The following is a 27,686-nucleotide window of genomic DNA, read 5'->3' on the forward strand; positions in this document are numbered from 1 at the left end:
TATAATGTACACTGACAATCTCACATTCAGTTTACACTGAAGTCAGGTCAGTGGTCAGTGGCCATTGCTCTTGGCACAGAGGGTTGTTCATTTTAGTTGTAGCCTGATCTCTTTATATCAGAGAATATCTTAACATAGATTATGTACATTTTAGAAAATGACGTCACGGTGGTGGTTCATCCTTTATACTGTCAATATCTTGAACTGTGCCTCCCATAAGAGATTTCGGAGACCGAAGAAGTCACTTGGATGAGCGACGAAACGTTTCTCTCACTGAAAATCGTACATCTAGATGAACAGAATCAACCTTTTGGGATTTACTTACCTGGATAATTGAGCATACATCAAAACATCTTAAACTGTGGTGGCCCTCTACCTCCCTATATTTGTACTGCTAACTTCATGACCATTAATATGTTAAAGCCTCACCCAGGCCCAGAGAGCTAGGTTCGTGAAAGAGCTTCTGAAAATTTTCTGTGCTGCTTTTGTGGGAGGGGCAAACAGCACTCTCTGATCGTCCCTGCTCAGACATCACAGACATAGAAATAGCTTTTCTAAAGTCTGAGAATGGTTTCCAAATATAAATCCATCGTGTTTTGAAACAATCCATTTGAAGTAATGGTTAACTTTTTTTTAAGATCCACTGAGCATTTTTACAGATATCTCTTATTTAGTGACAGTTATAGACATGAACTGAAAGTTCAGAATTCTAATTCAGAAATAGGAAAATAACAATTGTTCAAATATCACAGCTGGGTAGAAAAGCTGAGTCCATGAGCAAGTTGAGTTTTCATAGTTAGCTCAGACATGTCTGAATAACAGCTGGACACTGCTGTAGAGATTTTTGTAATCAGTAAAGAATAGAAGAAATAAGTTAGTGAGGTGTTTACACAAACTGCACATAACCACAGTTCCTGTAGTGGAGGCCAGTGTGTTCTTAGGGACATACTTTTTTGGTTTCTCAGCACGACCAATGAAAGACTGCACTGAAGTTTGTAGAAAAGAAGATGGCCTGAATATGATGTAATACTTAAGCTCTTTGTAGCTGTTTCTACACATTAACTCCAGCCCTGAACTTTTCTATGGTTTACAATGGGTTATCTTCTCAAAATTTTGGCTCACTCAGTATCTGGAAATTTCAAATAGTAATCAGCTACAACTGTCTGTGTTGTTAATTGTTAACAATCCAAACTGGTGAGTCATACAGTTGTTATGATGGAAGGTGTTGAATTTGACTTCTAGCATATAATCAGCTTTTAGCAATTTCACATTGGCTTTATTATTTTCAGGTCAAGATCCATCAGTAAGATCCATCAGTGGCTTTGCACTTTAGTGTACTTTCACATTAGCCTCAGAATCAAGCCTGTTGCCTCTGGTTGATGCCATATGTAGCTCTCAATCACCATTTGGGTTGGCTGCTTGGTCAGTGCATCTCCTGTAGAGAGATGCGATTTAATGGGAGAACATGTACAGCTTATAAAACAAACAGCAATATGAATGTCTCCTAATAACCCCTGTGTGCTTTTATTTACTTCAGATGTTGTGTGATCATATTATAGTCTTTAGATTAGGGAGTATCAGCTGGCAAGGACATCTTTGAGAGTTGAAGGGAACTAATGGGTGCTCAACATGAACATTTCATCATTGAAATTAGGGGTGCAACGATACACAAAATTCACGGTTCGGTTCGATACTTTGCTGTCACGGTTCGATATTTCGATACAAAAAATGTTCATGCTTTTTTAATTTGTCATTTATTAAAATTATAAATATATATTTTAACTCAAAAGTACAGTTTTTATATTTAATGTTGCTGAAACAACAAAGTAATAAAAAAAATAAATCTCTCTGATCGAGAAATCACTCATCTTTGGAAAAGAGAGTTTATTACAGAGAAATGGCTCTTTCCAAAATAAAAGCTATACTATAAGCTTCTTCTGGGCTATATTCTCAGCAGCATATTAAACATATCAGGTCCCCATAAGGAGAATCATGTGCTAACGGCTGTCTAAATGACTCGGGTAAAGTTTGTAGCATGCGTGCTTGTTGTTTTTGTCTACTTCCACTTGTCTTTGCACTAGGATGATGTCGGTGTAAATGTGCAGTCATATTCATTGTGTTCCCACTAGTGCTGTCAGCGTTAATCTGAAATGACGTTAACGCCACAACACGGCAAATCTCCGTTAACGAGCTACCGTGAATCGCCCCGTGCGTGGGGCTGGATGGCGTCAACACATTAACGAGCTGACTGTGCTAACGCAGTAGTTCCCACCCATGTAATTGAGCATTGCGTGGCACATCCGACATACTGTTTTACTTTTGTCCATGACGCGCTTACCTTCAGGGTCATACTTCACATGAAGACCAAAATAGTTCCAAAGGCCAGATCTGAATGAGGGTGGGGGAGGTTCAATTTGCCATGTTAGCTTCTGTCTTGCTAGCTTGCGCTGCGCTTAGTGGATCTGCACTCGACAGTGCAGCCTAGGCGGAGTAGTCAAACGCAGATCCACTGAGCTCTCAACACAGACAGCATCGTCAGAAGAAAAGTTGATAAAATAAATTAAAAATTTTGTATTGTTCGATACATATGCGTACCGAACCGAAAGCACTGTATCGAACGGTTCAATATCGATACGAGTATCGTTGCAACCCTAATTGAAATGTATTCATCATTTACAAAAATAGCCTCTAATATATTTGTTGTGTATATCAGTAATGATTCTTGTAGCAGTACAAAGTCATTAAGCATTAGAATATTTAGCCAGATGTGTATTGGATATGCTTACTTGGGTTTGTATAGGTGAGATGTTAACAGATGCGAATATCTGGGAATCACCAGATTTAAGCATATAGCAGTGTTGGTGACACAGACATCACTGGGACCCGACTACACTGCCTTTAGTGCAGCCCTCAAATGTGTGAATTGTCTTTTCTTTCCCTAGTGAGGAGCTGAAGCTGGCATCCCACAAGTCTCAGCATCCTGATGAGGTATTGACCTTTTTAACTTTCTTATTATGTAAATGCTTTTCCTTTATCCTGTTAGAGATCAGGGTTTTGGCCTAATGAGGTTTTATCTCCTGCTGTGACTAAATTGTTGAAGCTAAGACGGGTTTAGATTCTATTTAAATACTTCTATATTTTGTCTGTGTGTGTGTTTACGCCTCAGCACAACGAGGATCACAGCTGTCAGCAGCCAGACATGAAGACCAGGTTAGATACTATGAAATATGTTCTTCAAATTTTGAATGTTGATTTTCTGACTTTTTAATATATTTTCCTGTTTAGTTTTTAAACATTGAACATAGAATGTTATAGTGTTCGTCACTGTATCTCTCAGTAATTCCTCTGCTGATGCATCTAAAACTAATGTAACAACCTATAAAAGACTACAGCCAACATCAATAATGATGTCATATCTTTCATTTTTTAGCAAATAACCATTTAACTCATTTTTAAAAAGTGAAAAATTAGTTGTTTCCCAAAGATGAGGGGCAGCACCAAATTCCTCTATAACATAAATAATCATTAATTGATATGAATATGTATGAAAGTATGACTCATGCAACCCTACTTTAGTAGAGTTCAAGAATACAATGAACTCAATGTGAAAATGAACACACTTGGTCCCCTTTAACTCTTCAACTATAAACTAGCACAACACAGTAGCTATAACAACAAAGCAGCTAAACAAAGATACACACAAAGCCATCAAAACAACACTAAACAGCTTCTGAAGTCATTATCAGGAATGACCAGAAATAAAACCACAGTATTATAATGTTTTCGTTCCTTAAGTGCTGGTTGATTATTCAAATATTGACATCAGGAGATTGATTCCTTTGGAGATTTGGAGGGTAGCTTTAATGTGACGTGGTTCCTCTAATGGGACTCCCTTCTGTACTTACACACATCCCTCTGTTGACTGCTGGACTGTTTTTTCTTATCAGAGATGAGCCAGCGTTACATCTGTATTGTAGTCCTGGTAACAGAGCTGATGAAGAGCTAAAGTGTGAAACTTGGTGTGAAAGTCTGTAGATAAAAATCAAAATCTCTCTGGTGGTAATTTGCTGGTTTGTTGCTGAAGGTTTAATTAAAGACTGGGAAAAAAGAAGAGATTGTAACCAAGTAACTTGCTGACTAACTGATTGTTGGCTCCAGCTTCCTACTCGGTCAACAGCTATGAGTGCAGGATTGATCTCTGATCATCAGGATATAAGAGGCTGTGTGACCAATGTCATTTTTGCACATCTGGATGTTTTCTTCAGAAAACAACTAGCTTTAAGAAGTTTTTATCAGAGTCAACTGGTAATTTTATACTTGCAGTTTTTATGTCCTGTTCACCACTTAAAATTGAGATTATTAGAGATTAGTTTTAAAAAGTGCTTCAAATAACTCCCCACATAACTGAGAGGAGAGGTTTTAAGATTACTCCTGAGGAGACAGACTTGCATCTAGAAAGACTTGATTGCTATCTATTTGAGAGACTCACTATGAACAAAGTCCTCTTCCAGTCATTATCTTTCTTATTAATGTTCTGGTCAAACGACCAGGGGCAGCATAATGCTGGGATCCTTGGCACTGTGCCTCACAGCAAAAATGCCCTGGGTTTGAAATAACCACCCAGTTTGGCTGTCAAGTGGCGTATGGACGATCTACATGTGACTGCATGGGTTCTCTCCAGGTGCTCAGTACAAAAACATGCACATGAACTCGTCGTAAACGGCCCTAGGTGTGAAAGGTTGTCTATGTATCTGCATTAGTCCAGTGAGGAACCTGGTGATCTGTCCAGGGTGTAACATCCCTTTGGTCCCATGAAAACTAGGATAGGCTCCAACCAACCCTGAAGTGGATAAACCGTTAAGAAAATGGAAGGATTGTACAGCATAGAGTATAAAAAATAAATAAATGGACAAAGATATGACTATTACAAAAGCAGAAGAGCAACCTCTGAATCTTTCAAATCATAAGACATAAGGGCACTCTTTGTTTAAATAAAAAAAGAAACTCAACTGAATATCTTTGGATATTAGACTTATAGTCAGGTAAACCAAGCAATATAAATATGTCACTTTGGGATTTAGTTCCAGGCCACGTTGCATTAGTACTGTGTTTTTTCTTTTAGTATTCCCAGATTTGCTCTTAGTTGGATAACATTTGATTTTTTTAAAATGTAATTTTAGTTCCTTCATCTATTTACTGTGACGCTGTTTGGTCTTATTTTAAGCCTTGTCTAAGTCTTGAAACAAAAGAAGCTGTGAATATCACTTCTGTGGCCCTGTGCCAGTCATAAACAGAAACACTGTGTTTTTAGTGATCAGGATATTAAAACATCCCACCACTTATGGAGACCAGTGACTTAAGTTCCGAGTGAAAGGCACAGTCTAACATCAAAGACAAATATGTGGTGTAAGATCAGAGTGAGGAGCAGAGTGAAGTGAAGTCAAAAAGATGTAAGATGAACTGGCAGCTCTGCAGTTTTGGCTCGAGGGGAATGGCAAGGTTGCATACAATTAGAGCAGAAATAATAGATGTGGCGGGAGAGAGTGTTTTAAAGTAAACATTAAGAGACATGAGAGATGATTCAGTAAAACAAACTGCTCTCCTTCTCTTTGGTTTGTCAAGACTGCTGGAACGGATATGTTGCCGGAGTGTCAGCTGGTTGCTACTATTCTGTTGTAAGTGTTTTTTGGCAATCGGTGATAAAATCTGCTAAAATACAGCTAAGATGATTATTCAGGTGCTACAGCTTTCAGACTCTGAAAGCCCCAGTTTATATGGGAAATATTAAAGTTCATGACAGCACGATTACTACACTTGTTCGGAGGGGTTGCCAGAAGAAAGCTTCTCTCTATAAAGAGAGCTTTGCAAAGTTGCATATGAACAAACTGCAAAACTTCTGGAACAATGTCCTTTGGACAAATGTGAGCATAGTCAAGCCAAGTCAAGTCATTTTTATCTATATGTCACATTTTTCAAACAACAGAAGTTGAACCAGTGCTTTACTGATACACTTATTTGCCAGGGCTCCAAGTACTAAGTTCTAAAACTGGTAAAAACAATTACAAAACACAGACCTCACAGGGCAACATGACAAGGATAATAACTCATTTCCAACAATGGTAAAACAATGATTCAGGATTCAGAAGACTTTATTTATCCCCAAGGGGCAATTAAGAGACTGACCTTGCCGACCGTACATACAATACACAAACATCACATTGGGGAGACAGGTCAGGCTAGGTAGCTGGCCGGTCAGCCGCACGAGCAGCGACCCGGAACCGGACAACAATGGAAAATGCACAACATGAGGAAAGACGAGGAGAAAAAAAGAACTCCCCCCAGACTGAGCTCCAACAGGGAGATCAGTTTGAGAACAGAAAAAACACCTCAGCACATGAATCATCACATCTCACAACATGGAAGACATACGCTTTGAAGGCGTATGGAGGGGGTGGGGGGTGAGTGTAGGTCTGTGTCAGTGTACATGTGTATATGTGCGTCGGTGTGTTTGTGTTCCGTGTTCAACCGAGAGAAAGTGTCCCTTCACCTGGTTAAGCAAAAGTCAACAATCTTCGGTCGACGCGGGTGAGGAGGGAGAGAGTCATAACAAACAGTCTTATTATCTAGGGAGAATTGTTATGAGCATCCAGCTGGCGCCAGGGGGGCCACATGAGATGAAGATGGTAGTTGTTTTGGTTAGTGCGAACAAACTGCTTCCAATTTTACAGTTGGTCTAATGTCCGTCACTGGCCACCAGGTCTCTCAATTCCCGTTGTTCTTCTTCAAGATGTTATCCATATTACGTTTAAAAAAAAAACACACAGTCTGAGTACTCACAGCCCTGCCCATCGTCTATCATGTCGGCAACCCTTGTGGTATTTTGAACAGCTGTAGTTGCTTCTTATTCTTCGATAAGCCAGGTCCAAGCCAGCTCCAATCAGCTAGAACTCTGTTACCGTAGTTCCAAATTGGTAGATGTCATTCAAAGTCCTCCATCGAGAGTGTCACCAGACACACGACGCAACTGACCATCGAGTATCCGGCAGCAAACGTCTCTGCAGGACAATCGGGCTCTCCCAAGCCCAGGAGGGTGTCAATTCCGTTAAGGGACCAGTTGATCAAATCCATAATTCTTCTTTATGTTTTTAGAGAACAAGTCTGGGAGACTCTCTTAGGGTTAGAGAATAAGCAAGACTATACGAAAGACATGAGAAGCCAAGCAGGAAAGATAAGGGAGAAGGAGAAAGTGCGACCGCCTCCGTCAAGCGACTGAGATGTGTCAGTAAAAGCATGAATATAAAAAAAAAAACATTTATTCCAAATAGTCAAGAACAAAATTTAATGGTAGCTCTAAATAATTTTGGACTAGCATACTATCATGTGATGACACTAATAAATATTCTGCTATAAAAGGGGTCTTGTCACAATTTCAGAAAGAGAGCCATTTAAAGAAATGAGTTTATTCCTTGCCTTGGATTAATACTGAGTGTAAACAGCTTATGAGACTCAGAGACCAGTTACTTAAAAAATTGTTACAATCTGGATTAAATACCGATCGATTAAGTTTTATATCTGCAAGGATTAAAGTCACACAAACTTTGAGAATTGCAAAAGCAAATTTTTTCATGACTAATTAATAGTGCCAAAGGAAATTGTAAGCTAATTTGGGAAAATATTAACAAACAGTAAGCATAATGCTGATAAAGACCTTGAACTTAAATTTGCCAGTGAACTGGTATCCGAGCCTCTCAGCCTCGCTACTAAATTAAATGATTTTTTCCTTTCCATTTCCAAGTACCATTAATGAAATTGCACAATTGTTTTCTAATTCTTGTGACCTTCAACAAAATATTGGGAATACCGACACCAAAGAGGATGTTTCTTCTCAAGATTCAAAGTTCAATATTCAGAAAATGAAGTAGAAAATATAATCTCTAAATTAAGAAGTTCTAAAGCAAGGGATGAGTTTGGATTTGATACCAATTTCTTGAAGCATTATAAATCTTATCTTTTGGTGCCTGTGACCAATCTTATTAATTTATCAATCACGCAGGCAGTTGTTCCTCTGAGTTAGAAGGTGGCAAAAGTTACACCAATTTAGAAATCGGGTGATAAATCAGACCCTGCTAATTATCAACCTATTAGCATACTCCCTATCTTTTCAAAGATTGCAGAAAAGTGGGTTGCTAATTCTATCATGGAACATGTTAATGACTCCAATTAGTTGTGCAACGGATCAAATATCTCATGGTTCGGATCGGATTACGGTTTTAAGTCACGGATCGGATAAATTTTCGGATCAGCGAAAATAGGAAAAAAAAGACAAAAATTTCATTCCACGCACTTATATAAAAATAAATTAGGGTGCAATATGGACATTATGGACAGTGCTGGGCATCCTCTGCACACGGCCATAAACAGCCAGAGGAGTCTGTTCAGTGAGAGGTTGCTTCTCCCAAAGTCAAGGACGAGCATACTTAAAAAGTCCTTTGTCCCACACGCCATCAAACTGTTTAACTCCTCGCTGGAGGGGAGAGGGAGGGGGAACGGGGACAAAGGAGGGGGGAACAAGTAAGCTGTAGTGCCTTTTCCCTGTGCAATAGTTTTTGTTAATATCCAATGGTGTAATAGACTCACAAAACTTGAAATGTGCCGTTCCCTTGTATTCTTATTCCTATTTATTCTATTTATCCCTTTTGTATTCTCTATATTTATATATGTGTATATGTGGTATATTTCTGCTCACTGTGCTACTGGAAACTGAATTTCCCAGAGGAACCCATGGGATTAATAAAGTTTCATCTAATCTAATCTAATCTATTGGGCAGTACAGGGCTTTGTATCTACCACTCCGCTGTGATATAATGAGCGGTCACCGCCACGTGGCTTTCCGTTGCCCTGGAGTTCCACCCATTTGTAGTTAGGGCAACAGAAGATGCCTGGGATAGTTCAGCTGTAACTTTTCCTGCTCATACGTGCTTGGAACGATCTTGTCACTGAAGTGGACGCGCAACGAGATATCATAGTGTGGCTCAAGCATGTTCATCATAGTTTACCATCATCATCAACTTTATTTATAAAGCACTTTAAAACAACCACAGCTGACACAAAGTGCTGTACATTGGAACTGTAAAATAAAATTACATGAGATATAAATAAAAACAAATAAAAGAAGAGTGAAATCATTAATTAAATAACTACTTCAATTAAAAGAGAAACTAAGTCTCACTGAGGTTAAAAGCCAAGGAATAAAAGTGGGTTTTAAGACGTGATTTAAAAGTGGACAGTGAAGGGGCCTCTCTAACATGCAAGGGCAAATTATTCCATAAATTTGGAGCCACAATAGAGAAGGCCCTGTCCCCTCTGAGCTTCCTCCTGGATCTCGGTACCTCCAGGAGCAGCTGGTCAGCTGACCTGAGAGACCGACAGGGTATGTGGGGATGAAGAAGCTCAGAGAGGTAAGGCGGGGCAAGACTGTGAAGGCATTTAAAAACAAACATAAGAATTTTAAAATTAACTCTAAAAGACACAGGCAGCCAGTGCAGAGAGGCTAGCACGGGGGTTATATGCTCTTTTTCGAGTTCCTGTTAGGAGTCGTGCAGCCGCATTTTGAACCAGCTGCAGAACCCCTTGTGCAAAACCCCTTGTTTTGCACAACGGAATACGGCCTCCCGTCTGCAGCTAAACACCCCAATAGTTTTTGTAATAGCTGTAGCCCAGTCGGATTGGGCAGCAAAGGCCTGCTTAAATGCCGCAAACTCCTCTGCTCCTCCACTTGGACCGCTAGCGGTGGCCATAACTATCGCTTGACAGACTGACCACCATACACATATTTTCTTTTCTTCTTTTTCGAATCTTCGGATCACGTGCGTTCCAAACCGTGGAGTGGGATGGGTTCGGATTATGGATCAACCGTGATCCGTTGCACCACTAACTCCAATCCGGGTTTACACCCTATGCAATTTGGATTTCGCACTCTTCATTCAACTGAAATGTCTGTTTTTGTTGAGAGAGTGAAATCTTACTTAGACAAGAGCAGTTATGTTACAGCTGTTTTTCGTGATTTCAAGTGTGCGTTTGACACTGTGAATCATCTTAAGCTCTTGTCTAGGCTGTCAACATTTAACATTAGTAATCACACCGTTAAATGGATACAGTCTTATCTATAAGATAGAAAACAATGCATGCAAATAAAGAATAGCAAGAAACTGGAAATAAAAAGTCCTTTCACTGTTTACTCCTTGTACACATTTTTCTGCAGAGAAATTGTCTCAAATGTGGAATCAGAGGGGGACACAAACTTCCAGAAATCCACTGGAGCCTTAATCTCAGACAAAGACCGGGAATTAGAAACTCTGAGGAATGAGGTACTCACGCTCAACTTATAGTATCTTGGACACGCTACATTTGTCCTGTGTAATGCCAAATATGTAAGGTATTTGTCTGTCTCTATCGGCAGATCACGGTGCTGCGAGGAGAAAATGCCGTGGCCAAGACCCTGCAGTCGGCCGTGGAAACGCTAGAGAGAGACAAAGCTCAGCTGCAGAGCCGCGTTCATAGTCTAGAGCAAAGGCTTATGGGAGCACAAGCCTCGGAGGAAGGAGACAAGGAACTCCCACCCTCTGGTGAGAAAATACCTCAGTCTTGTATCTGACAAGAGATACAAAAAAATAGTTTGTGTACTCTTTTTCTTGACTTTGACATACTTTTGCAGGTGATGCAGCTCTGGAGCAGCTGAGGGAAGAGAAGGAGTTTGCAGAGGGACAGGTAAGACTTGCTGCTAACAGAACTGATCTCATTCTCGGTTTCCAGTTAATGTTTGCACACGTTTGCACACATGACCCCAGCGTCCTTTAAGAGGAGATATGTGTGATTTTCTCCATCAGATCAACTTCCTGAATAGTGTGATTGTGGACCTGCAGCGGAAGAACGAGGAGCTGAAGATCAAATTGAAGAAGCTTGCTTTGTCTGAGTTCAATGGTAACGACGGGACTGATGGGTAAGAAATATACTGTTAAAAAAATGTAACTAATGAGCACAAACAAATCATCTAGAATTGATCAGCTAGACTAATTAACTAGTTTTTCAATCAAAAGTGCCAATCAATCTCTCTTGCTTGTGTAGGCAGTTTTCTGCTGTTCTCGCTTATTATAATTGAGCAAAGCTTTTAGTTCAGACAGACAATTGACAGAAGTTGCAACGCGCGTTTGCGCACATATAAAAGGCACTGTTTTTGTCCGCTAGAGTGACATTTCTTTGGAGGTGGAGGAACACCAGAGTAATTGCTTAAAGGAGCTTGCTTCTTTGACATCTTTAAGAGTTCTAAACAAATGTCTGTCCTCCTCCAGAAAATCTTATGTACGCAAACGCGTGTTGCAACTTCTTATCTGGTGCGCGTCTTTTATTTTGACAGCGAATGTGCACCTGCGGACCACTTACGTGCACCCCTGGTCATAACAATTAAAACCGCTCCTGGACCACCAGCGCACTTGACTCATCACATTGTTGTCTAACACTTTCAAGGAAAAAGACTAGGAAAACACTAGTGTAGTATACAATGATTTACATACAACATATTCAGATAAAAACCCATGGCCACAGCTTGTGTGTTTTCGCTTTTCTCTATAACGTAGGTTTGATGAAGGCATATCTAAGAGAGAGAAGAAGGCAACCCCGCGTCTCTTCTGTGACATCTGTGACTGCTTTGACCTCCACGACACAGAGGACTGCCCCACTCAGGCTCAGAGCCCCGACTCTGTACCTCACACCACCTACCATGGCAACCCTGCCGTTGAAAGGCCCTACTGTGATATCTGCGAGGCCTTCGGACATGCCACAGAGTCCTGCAATGATGATCAGACCTTCTAGAGGCTCCAGGTGTTTTATTCTCCTTCCCCTTCCTTTTGCTTCCTCGCCTTAAAAAGTTCAGTTACCACCGTTTCCTCTCCTGTTCTTTTTTCCCCACAGTCCAACCCAACATGTCTGAATATAGCCGCTGCAAATTTTTCCATAATGTATTTTTATACCGTATTTATGCATATCAGAAGTAGCCACTGTCCTGGTCTGAATCCTTTACTCTGCAGCTCCATTCTGTGTCACGAATGCTCGTCCAAATACTGTATGCTGCTTTGGTGCAATATTGATGTTAATAACAAAAGGAATCCGTCCTCTGCACTTGTCATTTTTAATGTTTGTTTTGCATTTCAGTTTCTCTAAAATAACTTCGGCTGAATTTGTTGATGGTCAGCAAAGGGAAGCACAGTTGAATGAAGGGAAGATGAAGCACCTCTCCACTCTGTTTCACATAGCTCAGTGTGATGCTAGAAACCAATCACACTGATGCTGCCATAACTTTTTTTTATGTTTTCATGCAATATTTTGTAAAGCCCTTTTAATAAAAAAGGGAAAAATATTTTTGGGAAAAAGTAATTATAATAATAAAACTGAAAAAGTTGTAATGTTTTGGTGGACATATAGGTGAAACAAGAAAAAAAAAATCCATGCACATCCTCACCACTATATGGGGCAGGTGCTGAAGAAATGCATAAATACAAAAAACGAATTAACAGCTGGCGTACTGCAGAACGCCAGCTTTATTTATTTATTGCATATTAATAGTGTGTAGCATACATGCTCTTCATCACACAGTGAAACAGTTCAGTGCCATCTTAAATCACCTGTGATTATACTGCCATCAGGTTACTTTGCCATCAGCAAGTATAAGCAAACTTTTAACGGGGCTCTCTTCATAATTAGATCCAATAAATATGATTAATATTAAATGGCCCAAAGCTCAAAGCACAACAACACATGAATCCTTGAAGAATACACAGAGATTTCAAAATGATCTAACATGGTAATGCAAGGAATTGTGAAAAAGTAAGAATGACCATTTCTGAAGTGTTTATGAGCTGGATTCATTTTTTTTCTTTTTTTCAATATTAAATCTTTGCCGTTAAGTTGCATATCATTCCTACTTTGACAAGGAAAAGCAGACAAATTTTCCTCAACACTTTGTTTCAAGTGCATATATTAAAATAGACATTTGGAATATTATTACTAAATTCTTATAATGGTAATTATCATAGTTAGTATTCTAAAAATACTGCATCACTGTAAAAAAATTTTGTTCTCAGAATATTACAACTTTTTCAATAAATCATTTGGCTTTATTATTTAAAATGTTATACAGACATTTTTAATGAGGGGATTTCTTTTTTCTTAAATAATTTATTTTCATAATATTGCGTGTATTTTCAAAATGTTACGGCACGTTGTTTTCTTAGACTGTTGCATTTACTTTAGCAAATTAATATTATATTATAATAGTAAGATATTTTTTCTTAACTTTATTCTCATATTCTCACACGACCCCTTATTCTCAAAACATGATCACTTTATCATAAAATATTATGATAAAAGTGATCATAAAATAATATTATTTCTTGTAATATTTCATATTTTTTCTTAAATTTGTCACAGATTTCCAATTAAAATAGTTCAGTTTAATATTTAAAATAATTTTGACTTAATTTGTTTAAACAGATTTAGCAACCTAAGTTCTAGTAGTAACCTAAATGCTGACAATGTAAATATTTTCTGATATGGATATAGTTCAATCTTGACCTTGGAAATGGTACTTTCCAAAAAATAATAATTTCAGGCCCTTTTTTCAAAGCATGGATTTACCTTCACACGTACTTTTTTCAGTATAAAGTTTCATTGCTTAACTAAATAACACAATTCTGTCTGTTTAGTAACTGCTGAGCTTTTCATTATAATCTCACATTGTTCTTATTTCTAAGAGATTTTTAAGGACCATTTCCTGAGATGCCTAAAAGTTTACAATTTAAAAGTTGCCTGCAATATTGTGACGAATGGGGAACTTAATCAAAAGCTACTAAACAGATCTCATGGTTGGGTTTCAACAGCTTTTTCAACATCAGGAATAAACACATTTTCCTGTTTAGTCTCCCACAGGTTGATATGTTTCAAACGATGCAGTAGAAAGTTACTGAAGGTTAATAATGAAGTTGCATTTTGTTATTTATTGTATGATCTTTTATTAGCCAGTGACACCCTTAAGGGAAAATAAGCTAGCACTGATTGAAGGTGTATAGTCAGTGCTAGGACTACTGTAGTATAGGTGGGCTTTTGAAATGCATCTGCCTAATGTTACAGGAAACTGCCCAAATGAAACTCCAGAAGCCTCTACTAACTTTGATAGCTTTGCACTATCCACTTTAAAGATTCAATAAATGTACGTTTTCTTCTCAAAGTATTTAAAAGCTATTTTTTCAAGGAGGACGGTGCCGATCATTGAGCACTAACTTTCATGCCGACCTCTTTAAAGGTACTTTTTGCAATCTTCCTCTCCGGCATTTAAGGAAAACTTGCAGCGCCAAGGTGCAGGGTTTGATCAGCAGGTGTGTTGAAAATAAGAATGTGCCCGTAGTTATTTGCTTGGTTAAATGTAGGTTACACTGGGTACCCCTACAAATAGCATTTTTAAGCAGGGGACCAGGGATTTGAGTCTGCTTTCCTGTCTATTCTCTATACTGTACTAATAGGCTGAAAATGCCCAAAATAGAGTTGTACGTTACACTGACTTGCTACACCACCTTGTTGTGGAAATTGGTATTACACATAGTGTAGTCCAGCCCTGCTTAAACTTTAGTTCTCTCTTTTTCTCTATTTCGTGAAGAATGATTTCAAAAAAGGAATTTGCAACAAGTACCTTTAAAGCAAAAGTTTGACATTTTAGTAATTCTGCTTTTTCGCTTTGAGAGTTTAATGACACTGACTACTAAAGTCTATTCCAGTTGTATTGTGACTGTTAAAAGTCACAATACAACTGGACTTTACTTTGTCAAATGAACATACATCATTATTTAAAGTTTCCTTATGAAAGCCACCTTATTATACACTAAAAACATTTACTGTGAACATAGTTACCACACAGCATGTGTAACTCCTGTATAACCTGGTTTCTTACAAAATAATGATAACCTCAAAATACATCATTAAAGCACACGTTAGCACATATATAGAAATTAAAGGTAATCCTAACATCTGGTGGATTTTGTAATTATAAGCACAATAAACAAAGAAACAGCAGTGATATGGTACTGAATGGATTTCAATGGATTTCTAAAGTGCAGTCAGCTTAAAGCTACACCAGGTTAGCTTAGCACATATTGAAGAAATATTGGGAAGCATTATAAATAATGTGTTGAAAATAAAACAAATTGCCTTTTTTTTTCTTTTTCTTTTCTTTTTTTTTTTTACATTTTTGTACTATTTAAAGCAACATGATCATATAACTGTTTGTGAGCTTTAGAGGTGCTACTACAAGAATATTAGCTGTCAGAAAGCGACTAAGTGAATTACCTTAATTGCCAAACTATTTCTTTAAATTAACCCTGTATAGCAGTTTTTATTTGATATATCTTATACTAAAGCACAATTTTGGATCATATTGAATCTTCCAGTGTAACAGTGTATAATACATGACTAACCACTGACCCTAGTTTTTGTAAATACTAATCAGAAGTTTCCTTCTGCTAAATGTGTACAAAGTGCCATGGAACAAAAAGATAGCTTTTATGTGTACATCTTATTTTTTTGCCCTGTTGACAAGGCTGACATTCTATAAGGAGGTTTTCACTCAAGGGGAAAATTATTTGTATAGACTTTAAAACATTGTTATAAGTGATGCGTCTAATTATTGGTGTAATGTTTTATATGTAACAATTTCAGGCACCATCTATAAATGGTTTCAAACCATTTTACAGATGTTAATGTGGTGGAAAATGTCACTGTTTTCTATGTGCTGTATACTCCTGAACAGAACAATACAAATGCTAAGAAAAGAAAAGCTGCTCTCGTCCTTTCTTTCCTCTTTACCGGTCAGCCACTGCTCGTCCCAGATGCACTTTTTTTCACATTTCAATAGTTGTCTGACAAGAAAAATAAGGAAAGTATATACATAAAAACATCTCCATTGTGAAATTGATATACTTATTTTCCTGTTGTTTTGGTTACATTAATAGAAATATAAATCAACCAGGGCTTCAGTACCTCAGATATTGTGGGAGTGCATGAAAAAAGGAGAAATTTGGAACTTGGCAGTGTAATTCACACATGAAAAAGACGTGGCAATCATGTAAAGTAAAACCGCTAAAACCACTCTAAAACGTGCATGTAACTTTTGGCTAAAAGAAATTCAGGCAGTGTGTACGTGCATTAAACCTACATTCTATCTGAAGACCACCAGATGGTGGTAATTGTGGTTGCATAAATGTTTTGCTAACGGCTGAAGTTTGGTTTTTCTCTTTCTTGTTTGATAACCCAGTTTTGCTTTCTTGATTATAGATATGACTCAGTCTTCATTAGCAGTCAACTTAATAAAATTAATTAGCTGTACTGTAAGAGTTGAGCACTGTTCTGTAAGAACTGAATGGACTAAAGCATTTGTCAAAGTGGCATCTAAGCCTCCACTATTTTTTTTAATTATTCAGGTAACTTAATGATTACATTAAGTAGAAGTAAAAATTGTGAATGGAAAACTGTTCATTTGAGGCTTCCAAGGGCCCCTCCTGGTATTGGGGCCTTGGGCAGTCAGTCCTACTATTAATATTTTCATGTCTTTGTTCCACTGTAACAAAGGTATGAAAAAAAGTGTGTCTGAATATGTAGCTTTCACATACTGGCAAAAGCAAGCTGAAACAAGCCACTCAAAAGCAAAAAGCATACTTTGATAAGGCTGCTATTTCAGATGTCCTCATGATTCGTGCCCTTTTTCTTCTCAACAAACACTGAACATCAACACCCAGAAAATTTTGTGACTTTTATTAAGAAAACAAAACCATTGGACATGATAAAAACCAAGCACTACTGATGGAATAAATAAGTCAAACCAAACCATAAATCTGTACAAGATCTAAAGAAAAACAATATGGTCCCAAGAAAAAAAAAAAAACCCCAAAACATACAAGATCTTATATCTCACAGCTCTTTTTTTCCATTTTTCTTTTTTTACAGTTATGAGCAAACTATAAGCAATTGGCTCGATCAGATGAAAGCTACAACATAAGTGAGATTTTTTTTCTTAAACTGAGTGTACATAATGCTGTTTATAACTGTTAATGTCAATACAATAGCATTTTAAGTTCCAGCGCTGCTGGACTGGGAATGAGGTATATGCTAATCCGTCCTCTATACCAAGACATTTTTTTTTTAATTTCTTTTCTCTCCATCCATGTAAATGCTGATTTGCTGAAATCTGATCAAGTAATTCTGCATCATAAAGCCCCTGTTATGTTATGAAATCATTGATTTGTGGTGAGTCAATTCATTTCAATCCAAATTGACAAGGAAATCTCAATTAATGAAAGTAAATCTTAGATGTGTGAGGTTGTACATTAGAGGTCACAGGCCTGAATCCACACAACAAAGTTCAAGTAAATTGCACAACTTTGCACAAAACCAAGAGCTTGATGCCACATGTGTATGGATTCAGCCAACAGACAGCACCTTGAAGGAGGATTAGAACCAATGTTTGAGCTAAAAGACTTTAGTAGGTCATAGAGAAGTAGTGATACACAGAAGACTTACACAGAGGAGAAGTGATTAAATGGTGGAGCAGGTGGGAAAACCGGTCCAGGAAATTGGTCAATTTCTACTTAAAGGTGCTAAAAGAAAAACAAACAAACACCTGAAGTAGACAAAGACCAACAACTGGTGTTCTGACTGAAGTTTACAAATTGCAACATTTTCACAAGACAAAACTAAATTAACTTCTGGGTAGTGTTCAAATTCCAGTCTCCAACTGTGTAAAGGAATAACACGCCAATTTGCTTCCTTGCAGAGAGTTTTATGATAATGCGATATAACGCGATTACATGGCAGGAGACAGACACTTTCTTATGTGCCAAGAAGTAATGAGGGACTTCGTCTCTTTCTTCGTCTCATTCTAGTATAAAAGTAAAAATAATAATTGTAAATAAATAATAAATAGCATGTTAACATGTAAGCTAGTTTCACCTACTAACATCTCCAAAGCTTTTGGACAAAAACAACAACAAAAAAAAAAACAAATCTAAAACTTAAGTCGTGTCATTCACAGGGAGTTATGCGCCAGACTGTCTTTGACAGAAGCTGTGACCCCCTAGAGAAAAATTCACAAAAGTAAAATAACCAAAATCAAATACTATTTCTGCTAGGCTAGCTTCTCCCTCTGCCACTTCCTGTCCCGTCCTACTTTGGGCGACACCCATCAAGGAAATTTAACCTGGTGGATTTGTGTGTTGCTGCAACATTACAGGTGTTCCTAGTTCTTATTTGACTGATTTTAGACCAACCCAGGCCAGCCATTTCCCTTTTCCAGCTTTTATACCAAGCTAAGCTAACTAATGCCTGGCTGTGACAATGCCATATTTTTTGTTTGACTCTCTGCAAGAAAGCAAATATTTCCCAAAATGTTCATCTATTCTTTTTAAATGAAAAACAGTTGTAGGTAAAAAATAAATATCGGCTAAAACTATTTAGTGATACTTGTAAGGCAAAAAACAAAACAAAACATGGCACCAAAATTGTAATTCAAAACCTGCTTGACCTAAAACGTGTATTTAATCATAGCAACTCAAGGCACACCTCCAGGACCTACGCTAGCTATGCCTGTTTTTACTACTTAACCAAGAGTGTATCTCAACCAGTACCGTTGTCATATTCTTCCTCTACGAACCACAAACAAACTCTCTTTGAAAGCAAAAAAAACAAAAACATATGTCAATGGTGAACTTTTCATGGATAGAGAAAAAAGACATCCACTACAGCAGCAAATCTATCTGTGATCGATTGTGACATACCATAACAGTGCATTGACCCTCCTGAGAAAAAAACCCTAAACACTTCCTAAACAAATATAGAACATTAGTCTAACAGGAGGCGCATCGGGAGGATTGAAGTGACGTGGTCCTAGGGTGGAGGTTCCCCCCGCAGCCGCTGATCTGAGACCAGGCTAGCCTCTTCAGTTATCCTGAGCTAAACCCTTAGCAGTGAAACGTTTAAAAAATGGTCTCAGAGCAGTGTCTGCGATTGACCTCATCCTAATCCCAGTGTTAACTCTTTTAGTCACAGAAGCAGGTCAGTGTTTGTCATCTGGCCTGGTGGTGGCTTGGCTGACAGCGCTGCCCCTGTTCACAGAGGGGGTTGCAGCCCAGGTTCGGCGTGTCTCTTGGCATTAGTGAAAAGTGTGGAGGACTGGAAGGAAGCACGGAGGGGGACCAGTGAACAGAGGTAATATCCATTCTCCCTCTGTGACAGGGGAGTGTCAGGGGCAAAGATGACAAACTGGAGGGGAAGCAGCCATTAGGGTGAAAGTGAGAGAGGAAGGGTGGGAGACGTCCATTATCCCTTTTAGTTTAGGTAGAGAGGAGAAGGTGAGGGAAGAAAAACAGGAGTGAGAGGAGAGCCAGTATGTCCATTAGCCCTAAATTATCTAGAGTTAATGGAGGAAGGACAAAGGGAAAGAGACAGGAGGCTGAAGAAGAGTAATGACTCAGCCCCAAACATTTAACTCTCCTCAAAGTCCTGAGATGAGGACTCCAGTTTGCTTTTCTTGCTGGGCGGGGCTTCATCCTCTAGGTCCTACAGGCAAGAAGAAAAGAAAATATTGAGGATTTTTCTGGACTAATAAATAGTAATATGATAGACTGTATATAAAGGATATCTTCTGGGTCTGAGAAGCGAAGTAAAGTGGATGTACTTTCTTCTTCTTTCAGCTGCTCCCTCTAGGGGTTACAACAGCAGATCATATGACACCGATTCAAATTTTATAGACAGATGTGTTCATACCTGAGTGGCTTTGCTGTCTGAAGAGTCCTTCTCCCCTGAGGACAGGCTGTCTCTCTTGGCACTTTGTGCTCTCTCTGAGGTCTCTGATGAAGGGATGCTCTTACCTGGAGATTGTTAAGACAATGATAGATCAGCACAAGAGCACACATACCTGTTGAATTGTCTTATACTTTATACTTTAATGACAGTGTGGTCACAGAGATGAACTGCCAAAAACACCCTCAAATTTATCTACAGTTTTCACTTTTGGAGTTACACCAATTCTTTTCAGTGTGTTTGGCATTTTTTCTTGAAGCTTATTTATGATCAATTCAGAAACAATTGGTTTGATTAATGTTATGGTTGCAAGACTATAGACGCACACTGACACACTCATTGGCCTGTTTACCTCATTCTAGGATTTATTTCTTGTAATGTTTTTACTTCTGTGGTCCATAATTGAATGGTGAATGTATTACACTATTCTTTGAAAAGTATAACATGTTTAATCTTTGCTTATTGTGCACTCAGTTCAAATTCGTGGTGCAATATTTCCAGGTTCAATCCCCCGCAAGACTGCTGCTGTGAGGAGTACATTGAGATATGCAAAAATATAATATGTAAGTTAGAATGTGAATGTATGAGAGGGGGTTTTGGCATTAAGATGAATTGAGGGTGGCGGTAAAAGATGGTTGACGGTTAAAGTCCCGGGGGGAACAGCACGGCAGCTGCACTGTGTCTGTGGTCCCCGTATGAGTGTTTGACTATGTAGAAGCAGTCATTTTAATCTTCTCACAGTGTGATGCTATTTGTTCTGAGGATAAAAACAAAAACAGGAAGGGGCTCCTCACCCATCTGACAATGCAACTCCACCACCTGCTAGAGGAGCTTTGGATAAGACTGTCATTTAAAGTATGTGTGTCTGTCTGTTTATTTGGAAGTGTGTTTGCAAGTGCCTAACCCCTCTTGCTGTCTGGGCTCTGGTCAGTCTTGGCTTCACCATTGTCACGGTGTGATGTGGAGGTGGGCTCTGGGGCAGGGCTGGTGCTACAACTGTTTTCCTGTTTCACTGGGGACGAGTCAGCGATGGAGCTCTGGTTGCTGTTGTCATCTAGCAAAGACACAAATTGAAAGTATTGCACAGTCACTTTAAAGGCAAACAGATTTTGGTTTGCAGCATTAAGTGTCATGCTCATATTTTTTTTTATAAATACTTGATTCATAATCAAAAAAAATTAAATGAATGACTCCAAAGAGTATTAAAGGGTCTACGCTGTCAATTTTCACGCCATGATAATGCAACAGAAGAAAAAACAATATGCAAAGGAAAAACAGGGAACTTTAAAAAGGCAAGAAAAAAAATCCATCCATTCTCTTCCGCTTATCATTATCAGGGTGTAATCTCTGTGATAAAATCTAGCTAATTATTGTGTCATAGCACCACTGCTGTCTTTGGAAAAAAAAACCCATAAAACTATTAAAAACACATCAATGAGCCACACAGACACACTGGGTGACATGCTTCTTCATTAGCATGAACACACACACTGTAGGTTTTGCAGGGAATGCTCACTGCAAAAACAAATCAACTTAATGTGTTACTCAAAAGTAGTCACTAACAAATCCACCATTTCCTCCAGTTTAGAAACCTTTGATTAAAAAAAAAAAGCACAGGGCCTGCCTGGTTTTCTTTTTGTTTTCTGTTTTTTTGCCTTGAGATGATAGGTGGCGTGTTCAGACCAAAGACTGGATAAAGGTTTGCCTGTTGTTACTCACGCAAGTATGGTTACTGGAATGTTTCAGCCAATGGAAGAACTTCCTTCCAAAAATGCCTGGAATACATTATCTCACTTTCCCAAGCTTGCCTGGAAGTCCTACAGCTTCACTTACTTTTCTCCTTTTTTTTGCCATTTTCTGTAAAGTGAAGCTGTATCATACAACTATAAATACATTTTATATTTTGGATTGTAGTGGCTGTGGGGAGACTCCACAGTTTATGACAGAATATCAGATGATAGGCTTTTGGAGCATGGCATAAACACCCACCATGCATGTCCATCATCCCTGGAGAAGAGCTGTTCTCTGGAGTCGTCACTTCTGAGCCATATTTCTCGTCTTTGCCCTTCTTCTTGTTCTTGTTCTTCTGAAGCAGGAGAATACGCGCAATGTTAGTTAGTAAAACTGGTTCCAACATGCAATAAAGTGACAGGAAGATGAACAAACACAGCCCGGAGCTTGGATAAATCAGTATACAGCTTTTGATGATTTTGATGATGGTGGTGGTGATGATAATGAACTCACATCATCTGATTTGGGCTCTGTAACTGGCACCCACTTGTAGATGCGAAGGGACGTGTCTCCAACAGTCACCCATTTCTTCTCCCTGTAAGGCACAGAAAAACCAAACTGACTCAAGGGCTCTGGGCCAGTGTGAAAGCAGTGTAGATATAACTGTAGCCACTCTATAAATGATGCTATAGGAATGTAAAATACAATTAAAAAAAAAAAAAGTATTGGATTAGTATAGCAGTTATGTTCTTAGAGTACAGAGTGTACCAACTGTTGTTGGTAAGGTACCACTGTTTCAATTAAGTAAAAATGATCCTTGGGCGATCGTGGCTCAAGAGTTGGGAGTTCGCCTTGTAATCGGAAGGTTGCCGGTTCGAGCCCCGGCTTGGACAGTCTCGGTCGTTGTGTCCTTGGGCAAGACACTTCACCTGTTGCCTACTGGTGGTGGTCAGAGGGCCCGGTGGCGCCAGTGTCCAGCAGCCTCGCCTCTGTCAGTGCGCCCCAGGGTGGCTGTGGCTACAATGTAGCTTGCCATCACCAGTGCATGAATGTGTGTGTGAATGGGTGGATGACTGGATATGTAAAGCGCTTTGGGGTCCTTAGGGACTAGTAAAAGCGCTATATAAATACAGGCCATTTACCATTTACCATTCTCCAGTGAATATTTGAATGTCTTAAACATTTCTGATAGTAACCTGAAGCTACAAAATAAGAAATCCTATGTTACCTGACATTTTGAACACCAAAGGTTAAAGCTTGCGATTGGTTTGCTTAGTCACTCGTATGCTGAACACTCGTATTCTCAGTTACTCATTTCTCTGGTCTTTAAAATGCAAAGGGGTAAAAAAGAAATAAATAATAATCACAACCTTGTTTTTTTACTGCCTTTTATCAGCTCACATTACTCGCTGTAACTTTCAGCCTCTCAGATCAGATACTTTGCCAGTATTCTCCTCCTCATACTATTGAAATTAATACTTTGGGATTGTTGATCTGACAAAACAAGCGATGAAGCAATAAGTTAGGCTCTAAAAATAGGCACAAAAAAGTACTATAAATAAGAGTTGTGAAGTTGATACCAGGATTATTGGTGCCTTTTAAAAATGGCTTTGAAAATTAATGAAACAGTAAATTAGTTCATTATTATTTTAATTAATGCTGAGAAACTTTATATTTTAGTTGTAGTTTTGAGGGGGGGGATGAAAAGAAAGAAAAAAACTCTCAAAAAACTCTAAGAGATTTAAGACCAATTCACAACATCAGTCACCTAAGGCACTTTGTACTGTATAGTAAAGATGCTACAATATTAGAAACTCCAACAATCAGACAATCGCTTATGAACAAACACTTGGTTACAGTAGAAGGAAAAACTCTCTTAATAGGAAGAAACCTCCAGCAGTGCCAGGCTCAGGGAGGGACGGCCGTCCGCCTTGACCGCTTGGGGTTGAAAGTGAAGAGCATAGAGAGAGAGAGATGACAAAAGACATACTATGGGAGAAAGAACCAGAGTTGAATATTCCCTAATGACTGAATACAGTCGGGCTGTATAAACACACAGAAAGTAAAAAGAGACGAATGTTGAAGAAACACTCAGTGCATCACGGGAAGCCCCCAGCAGCCTAAGCCAACTGCAGCATAACTAAGGGATGGTTCAGGGTCACCTGATCCAGTCCTAAATAGAAATTTTAAAGAAAAAAGAAAGGTTTTGAACTTTAAAATCTTAAAAGGAGAGAGAACTTATGGAAACTGAAGCCTCTGAATTCTACTGTCTAAAATTCTAGGAACCACAAATAAACCAGCAGCCTGAGAGTGAAGTGCTGTGGTAGGATAATAAGGTTCAGGGAGGTCTTTCAGAAATGACCGAGCCTGAATATCTTCTGTGTGGGGAGAACGATTTTCAGTTCAATTATGAATTTAACAGGGAACTCATATTAGCAATAAGCTAATATGGGAGAAATGTGGTCTGTTGAATCATTTTCTATGGATCCATTACTGATTAATCAATCGAAGGAGAGGTCAGTATTCTCTGTAATCCGACCAGGAACCCAATAATCTTGGGTAATTATAAAGTGAGAGGGGTAAACATCTTACTGGCTCTTCTTTTCCTCTAAACTAACAACCAGTAAGATGTTTTTATTGACTCTTTCAAAAATAACTCAATGCCGATTACTTAAAAATACTTCAATTCTGATTCTTCAGTTTGACCTTCCGATTTTTAACATCTTGTTGTGATTTTAGGTACTGAAACTTAAATTCTGGTCAATTTAAAAGTTGTAAAATTATACCAAAGTGATTATGCCAAAGTGAAGCGCTACAAACACGCGAGGGACACAATTTGGATTTTTTCACAAATGAACATATATATATATATATATATATATATATATATATATATATATATATGTATATATATGTGTGTGTGTGTGTGTGTGTGTGTGTGTGTGTGTGTGTGTGTGTATATATATATATATATATATATATATCTCAAACCGGTCTGTATTAACTAAAATGAGTTTCCCTGCCCTAAGTCATATTTAAGTTTAATTTCACAATATTAGTTACATCAGGGACATTATTAAACCACGAAAACTCTACGCCGACCTGGGAATTACATATAATGTATGTATATAAATTATTTTTAAAATAAATAAATAAATTTGGCCATTAAGTAAGCTTTCACACCTAAATTGTGTATACTATCATAACAAAAATCGGCGTATCGGAGCCTTCAAATGTGTATAAAAGGCTTTTTTCTTGTGTTAAACGTTAAGACTGAGTCACTACGTGTTCAGCCATGCACTACAGTAGCCTACTTCCCTCTCCCAACCCCCACCGTGCCTCAGTCTCTATCAGACCTAAAGGGCGACTCAAAGCGCTTAATTTAAAACTCCAGACGGACTAAACTGCTCCGACTCAAGAGCGCCGTCGTCAAATTGTTTCCAAGTCCGGACTTATTAGACGTTTCGATCCTAAAAACCGCCGCCTGTGCTACGAGCTCAACAGCGGGCAGCAATGGCTTCATGTGACTGCATCGAAATATGGCTTCTGGGTTCAACCCTTGCCGTTAAAATCAGTGGAAAAATACGCCGGCTACATGTAGTCTAAACGTGCTAGCCCGCCGATGGACGGGGTGGTGCACCGCACTAGTGCGCCCCGGTGCACCTGAGCTGCAAGTACATCTGCCGTGAAATCCACTTCAGAAAATGTCCTTTTCTTTCAATTTCATCCCTCGCTCTGTCTCGCTCCTTCCCTCTCCTCCCCCAACAAGCAAGCCTTTCTCGTGATAGATAACGAACCCTGCTTTTTTTTCTACTTTTCCTCTTACCATTTTCGTACTTTCTCAATAGCGGCCATAACCCTCTTGATGTCATCTTTCGCCCTGCTCCGGGTTTCAGCTCGGACCGACCTGCCCGACATTGCCGCGGTGGGTATAATATTTTTAAAGCTCGCCGGCAGCTCAGACACAATGCAAACAGTAGAGCGCACAGAGGAGCCAATTGCGCCTGCGCGGGTTGATAGAGCAGCGAGAGGAGGGGGGGGCGGAAGGCTGCAGCTGCACTCAGAAGAGCCGTCTCCCTGCTGAGCCAGGAGGAGAACAAAGAGGCTGCAAGCTGCCTGATGTTCTCTACTTCACTCCAGCCAGAAAACTTGACGCTAAAACTAGAGAGTGTGCGAGGAAAGGACGAAGAAGATTTCATATTTTTACTCTGTTTGATTCATTATTGTTTTTTAGTACTTTGCATAGACTGGCCTCGAGTAAGAGTATAAATGTCCCCCACGTCTTAACACAAGACTGAAAAACAACAGCAAAATTACACCACTTTCATTCTGGCAGGTTCTGTCCCATGTCTCTATTTGTCACTGTGCATCTCCTTCAAACATCTGACATTTCTTTGGAGTCATTATGTGTCTTTTGGCCTTGTTTTGTATCCGTCAGTCATTTTGAGCATGTCTCAGGAGCTTTGTGTTCTTTTCTGCTTGCCTCATGTTGTCATTTTGTGTCTTCTGTTCTGTCCTTGGTTTCATCTCTTTCTGTCACAGATTTTAAATCTCTTTATAGTTATATTGTGTCTCTGTGGAGTCTATTTGGATTTGTTTTGCATGTCTTTGATGTCACTTAATCATGACATCAACAACCCCTCTCACACACTCTTCACACTCCTGCCATCTGGAAAAAGGTACCGAAGCATTCGGGCACACACATCCAGACTGTGCAACAGCTTTTTTCCACAAGCCATCCGTCTCCTCAGCAAAAAGGGACTGGACTGATAAACGCGCACGCACGCACGCACACACACACACACACACACACACACACACACACATTATCACTCAGCTTAACTCAACTACCTCAAAACATTGAGACTGGACTGACTAATCAACACAAGCGCAAACACACTGACCTACACCACCAATCTATCGTACACACCAACCTGTAAATGCTCTTTTGCACAATATTATTACTGGACTTTTTGCACTAACTTCTTTACTTCCTAATTTTTGCTGCTACACTAAGGAATGTTTACTGTTCCTCCACTACCTCAACTCATCATCACAAAACCTTATTATTATGTTACGTTGTGTTTTTTTGTCACACTGTCACTTGCTGCTCTTGTTTGCACATTTGCACGTGCACTTTGTTGTCTGCTGTCTGTTAACCAAAAAGAAAAAGTCTCCTTAGATAGTTAGATAGTTAGTTTTTGTTAATTTATGTTGTAATTTATGTTAGGTCAGTCTGTCTTGTCTCCGCTAGCCAGCTAACTAGGCCTCTTAGTTAGCTAGTTTAGTGTTTTCTGTTAATTTATGTTGTAAATTTATGTTGCATGTAGCAGCTTGGTCCTGGAGGAACGTTGTTTCGCTTCACTGTGTACTAACTGTATATGGTTGAAGTGACAATAAAGCTGACTTGACTTGACTTGACGACAGCAGAAGACCACACCAGGTGCAACTCCTGTCAGCTAAGAACAAGAAACTCAAATTGCTGATGAATGTTTCCAGCACTTTGTTGAGTCTATAACACACAGAATTAAAGCCTGTTCTGAAGACAAAAGGCAGTCCAAGCTGAGATTAGTAAGATGCAACTAATAAAGTGGCCGTTGGATCTATATGTATAGTATATGCATGTAATTACCCGTGCCAAAAGGACAAAGGACTGTATGTATTTCTGTGTGTTTCAACTAAACTTCTTCTTAGAACGTGCTTTCACCCGAAGGACAATTTCACTGCTAACACCAAGAGTGTGTGACTGTATTTGCTCATTTTTACATATTTGAAAACAATTTGAAATAACTTGATTGTAAACACTAATGCAGTGCTGGACAGTATTCAGGAAAGTGACAGACCTAAGGTTCTGACTAAGAAACATAAACTGTTTTCATAAGTTGTAAAATGTCATTGTGAGAAGTGCATCAACACCATAACAAATATCTCTAGAAGTGTATGTAGTTTAGTATGTGTAGAAATAATAGCAGTGTGTATAAAAATACTCAGACAGGCTACCTCTATCACATCCTATCCCTGGCATCCTCTCCAGTCACACCAGGCCTCAGCATGTCTTCTTT

General features: G+C 38.9%; 2 protein-coding genes across 5 annotated transcripts in view; one reads left to right on the forward strand and one right to left on the reverse strand.

The window, feature by feature from the left end:
• Positions 1 to 11,933, forward strand: part of clip1b (CAP-GLY domain containing linker protein 1b) — a 44,577-nt gene extending 32,644 nt beyond the window's left edge. For 3 of the 4 annotated variants that reach the window (XM_086301509.1, XM_086301512.1, XM_086301510.1), the window contains 7 exons: positions 2,943 to 2,988; positions 3,167 to 3,210; positions 10,262 to 10,367; positions 10,460 to 10,625; positions 10,715 to 10,767; positions 10,887 to 10,999; positions 11,634 to 11,933. In XM_086301509.1, coding sequence (XP_086157635.1) covers positions 2,943 to 2,988; positions 3,167 to 3,210; positions 10,262 to 10,367; positions 10,460 to 10,625; positions 10,715 to 10,767; positions 10,887 to 10,999; positions 11,634 to 11,868 — 763 coding nt within the window. In that variant the 3' untranslated portion in view covers positions 11,869 to 11,933. The remainder of the gene's footprint in view (positions 1 to 2,942; positions 2,989 to 3,166; positions 3,211 to 10,261; positions 10,368 to 10,459; positions 10,626 to 10,714; positions 10,768 to 10,886; positions 11,000 to 11,633) is intronic. The other variant, XM_086301511.1, reaches the window with a different exon arrangement.
• Positions 11,934 to 16,836: 4,903 nt separating this feature from the next.
• Positions 16,837 to 25,619, reverse strand: bcl7a (BAF chromatin remodeling complex subunit BCL7A). Its single transcript, XM_086301513.1, has 6 exons — positions 25,451 to 25,619; positions 22,138 to 22,219; positions 21,883 to 21,979; positions 20,798 to 20,947; positions 19,858 to 19,961; positions 16,837 to 19,650 (listed from the first exon to the last, which is right to left on the reverse strand). The coding sequence occupies exons 1-6, from the start codon at positions 25,540 to 25,542 to the stop codon at positions 19,576 to 19,578; spliced, it is 600 nt and encodes a 199-aa protein (XP_086157639.1). The 5' UTR covers positions 25,543 to 25,619; the 3' UTR covers positions 16,837 to 19,575.
• Between the last annotated feature and the right edge of the window lie 2,067 nt (positions 25,620 to 27,686).

Source organism: Aulonocara sp. 'chitande type north' Nkhata Bay, linkage group LG7, assembly GCF_057382095.1.
Source record: "Aulonocara sp. 'chitande type north' Nkhata Bay isolate Kocher_YH1m ecotype deep benthic linkage group LG7, A_spYH_male_GT1.1, whole genome shotgun sequence".
Taxonomy (NCBI): domain Eukaryota; kingdom Metazoa; phylum Chordata; class Actinopteri; order Cichliformes; family Cichlidae; genus Aulonocara; species Aulonocara sp. 'chitande type north' Nkhata Bay.

What these genes read in the sequence shown, in the direction of transcription:
- bcl7a (XM_086301513.1), bottom strand. Translation starts at nt 25,542, where the DNA reads ATGTCGGGCAGGTCGGTCCGAGCTGAAACCCGGAGCAGGGCGAAAGAT. An exon ending in GAGCCCAGACAGCAAGAGGG is followed by an intron (nt 19,962 to 20,797) that starts GTTAGGCACTTG and finishes AACAATCTCCAG; the next exon opens with GTAAGAGCATCCCTTCATCA. An exon ending in CAGACAGCAAAGCCACTCAG is followed by an intron (nt 19,651 to 19,857) that starts GTATGAACACAT and finishes TCTTGCCTGTAG; the next exon opens with GACCTAGAGGATGAAGCCCC.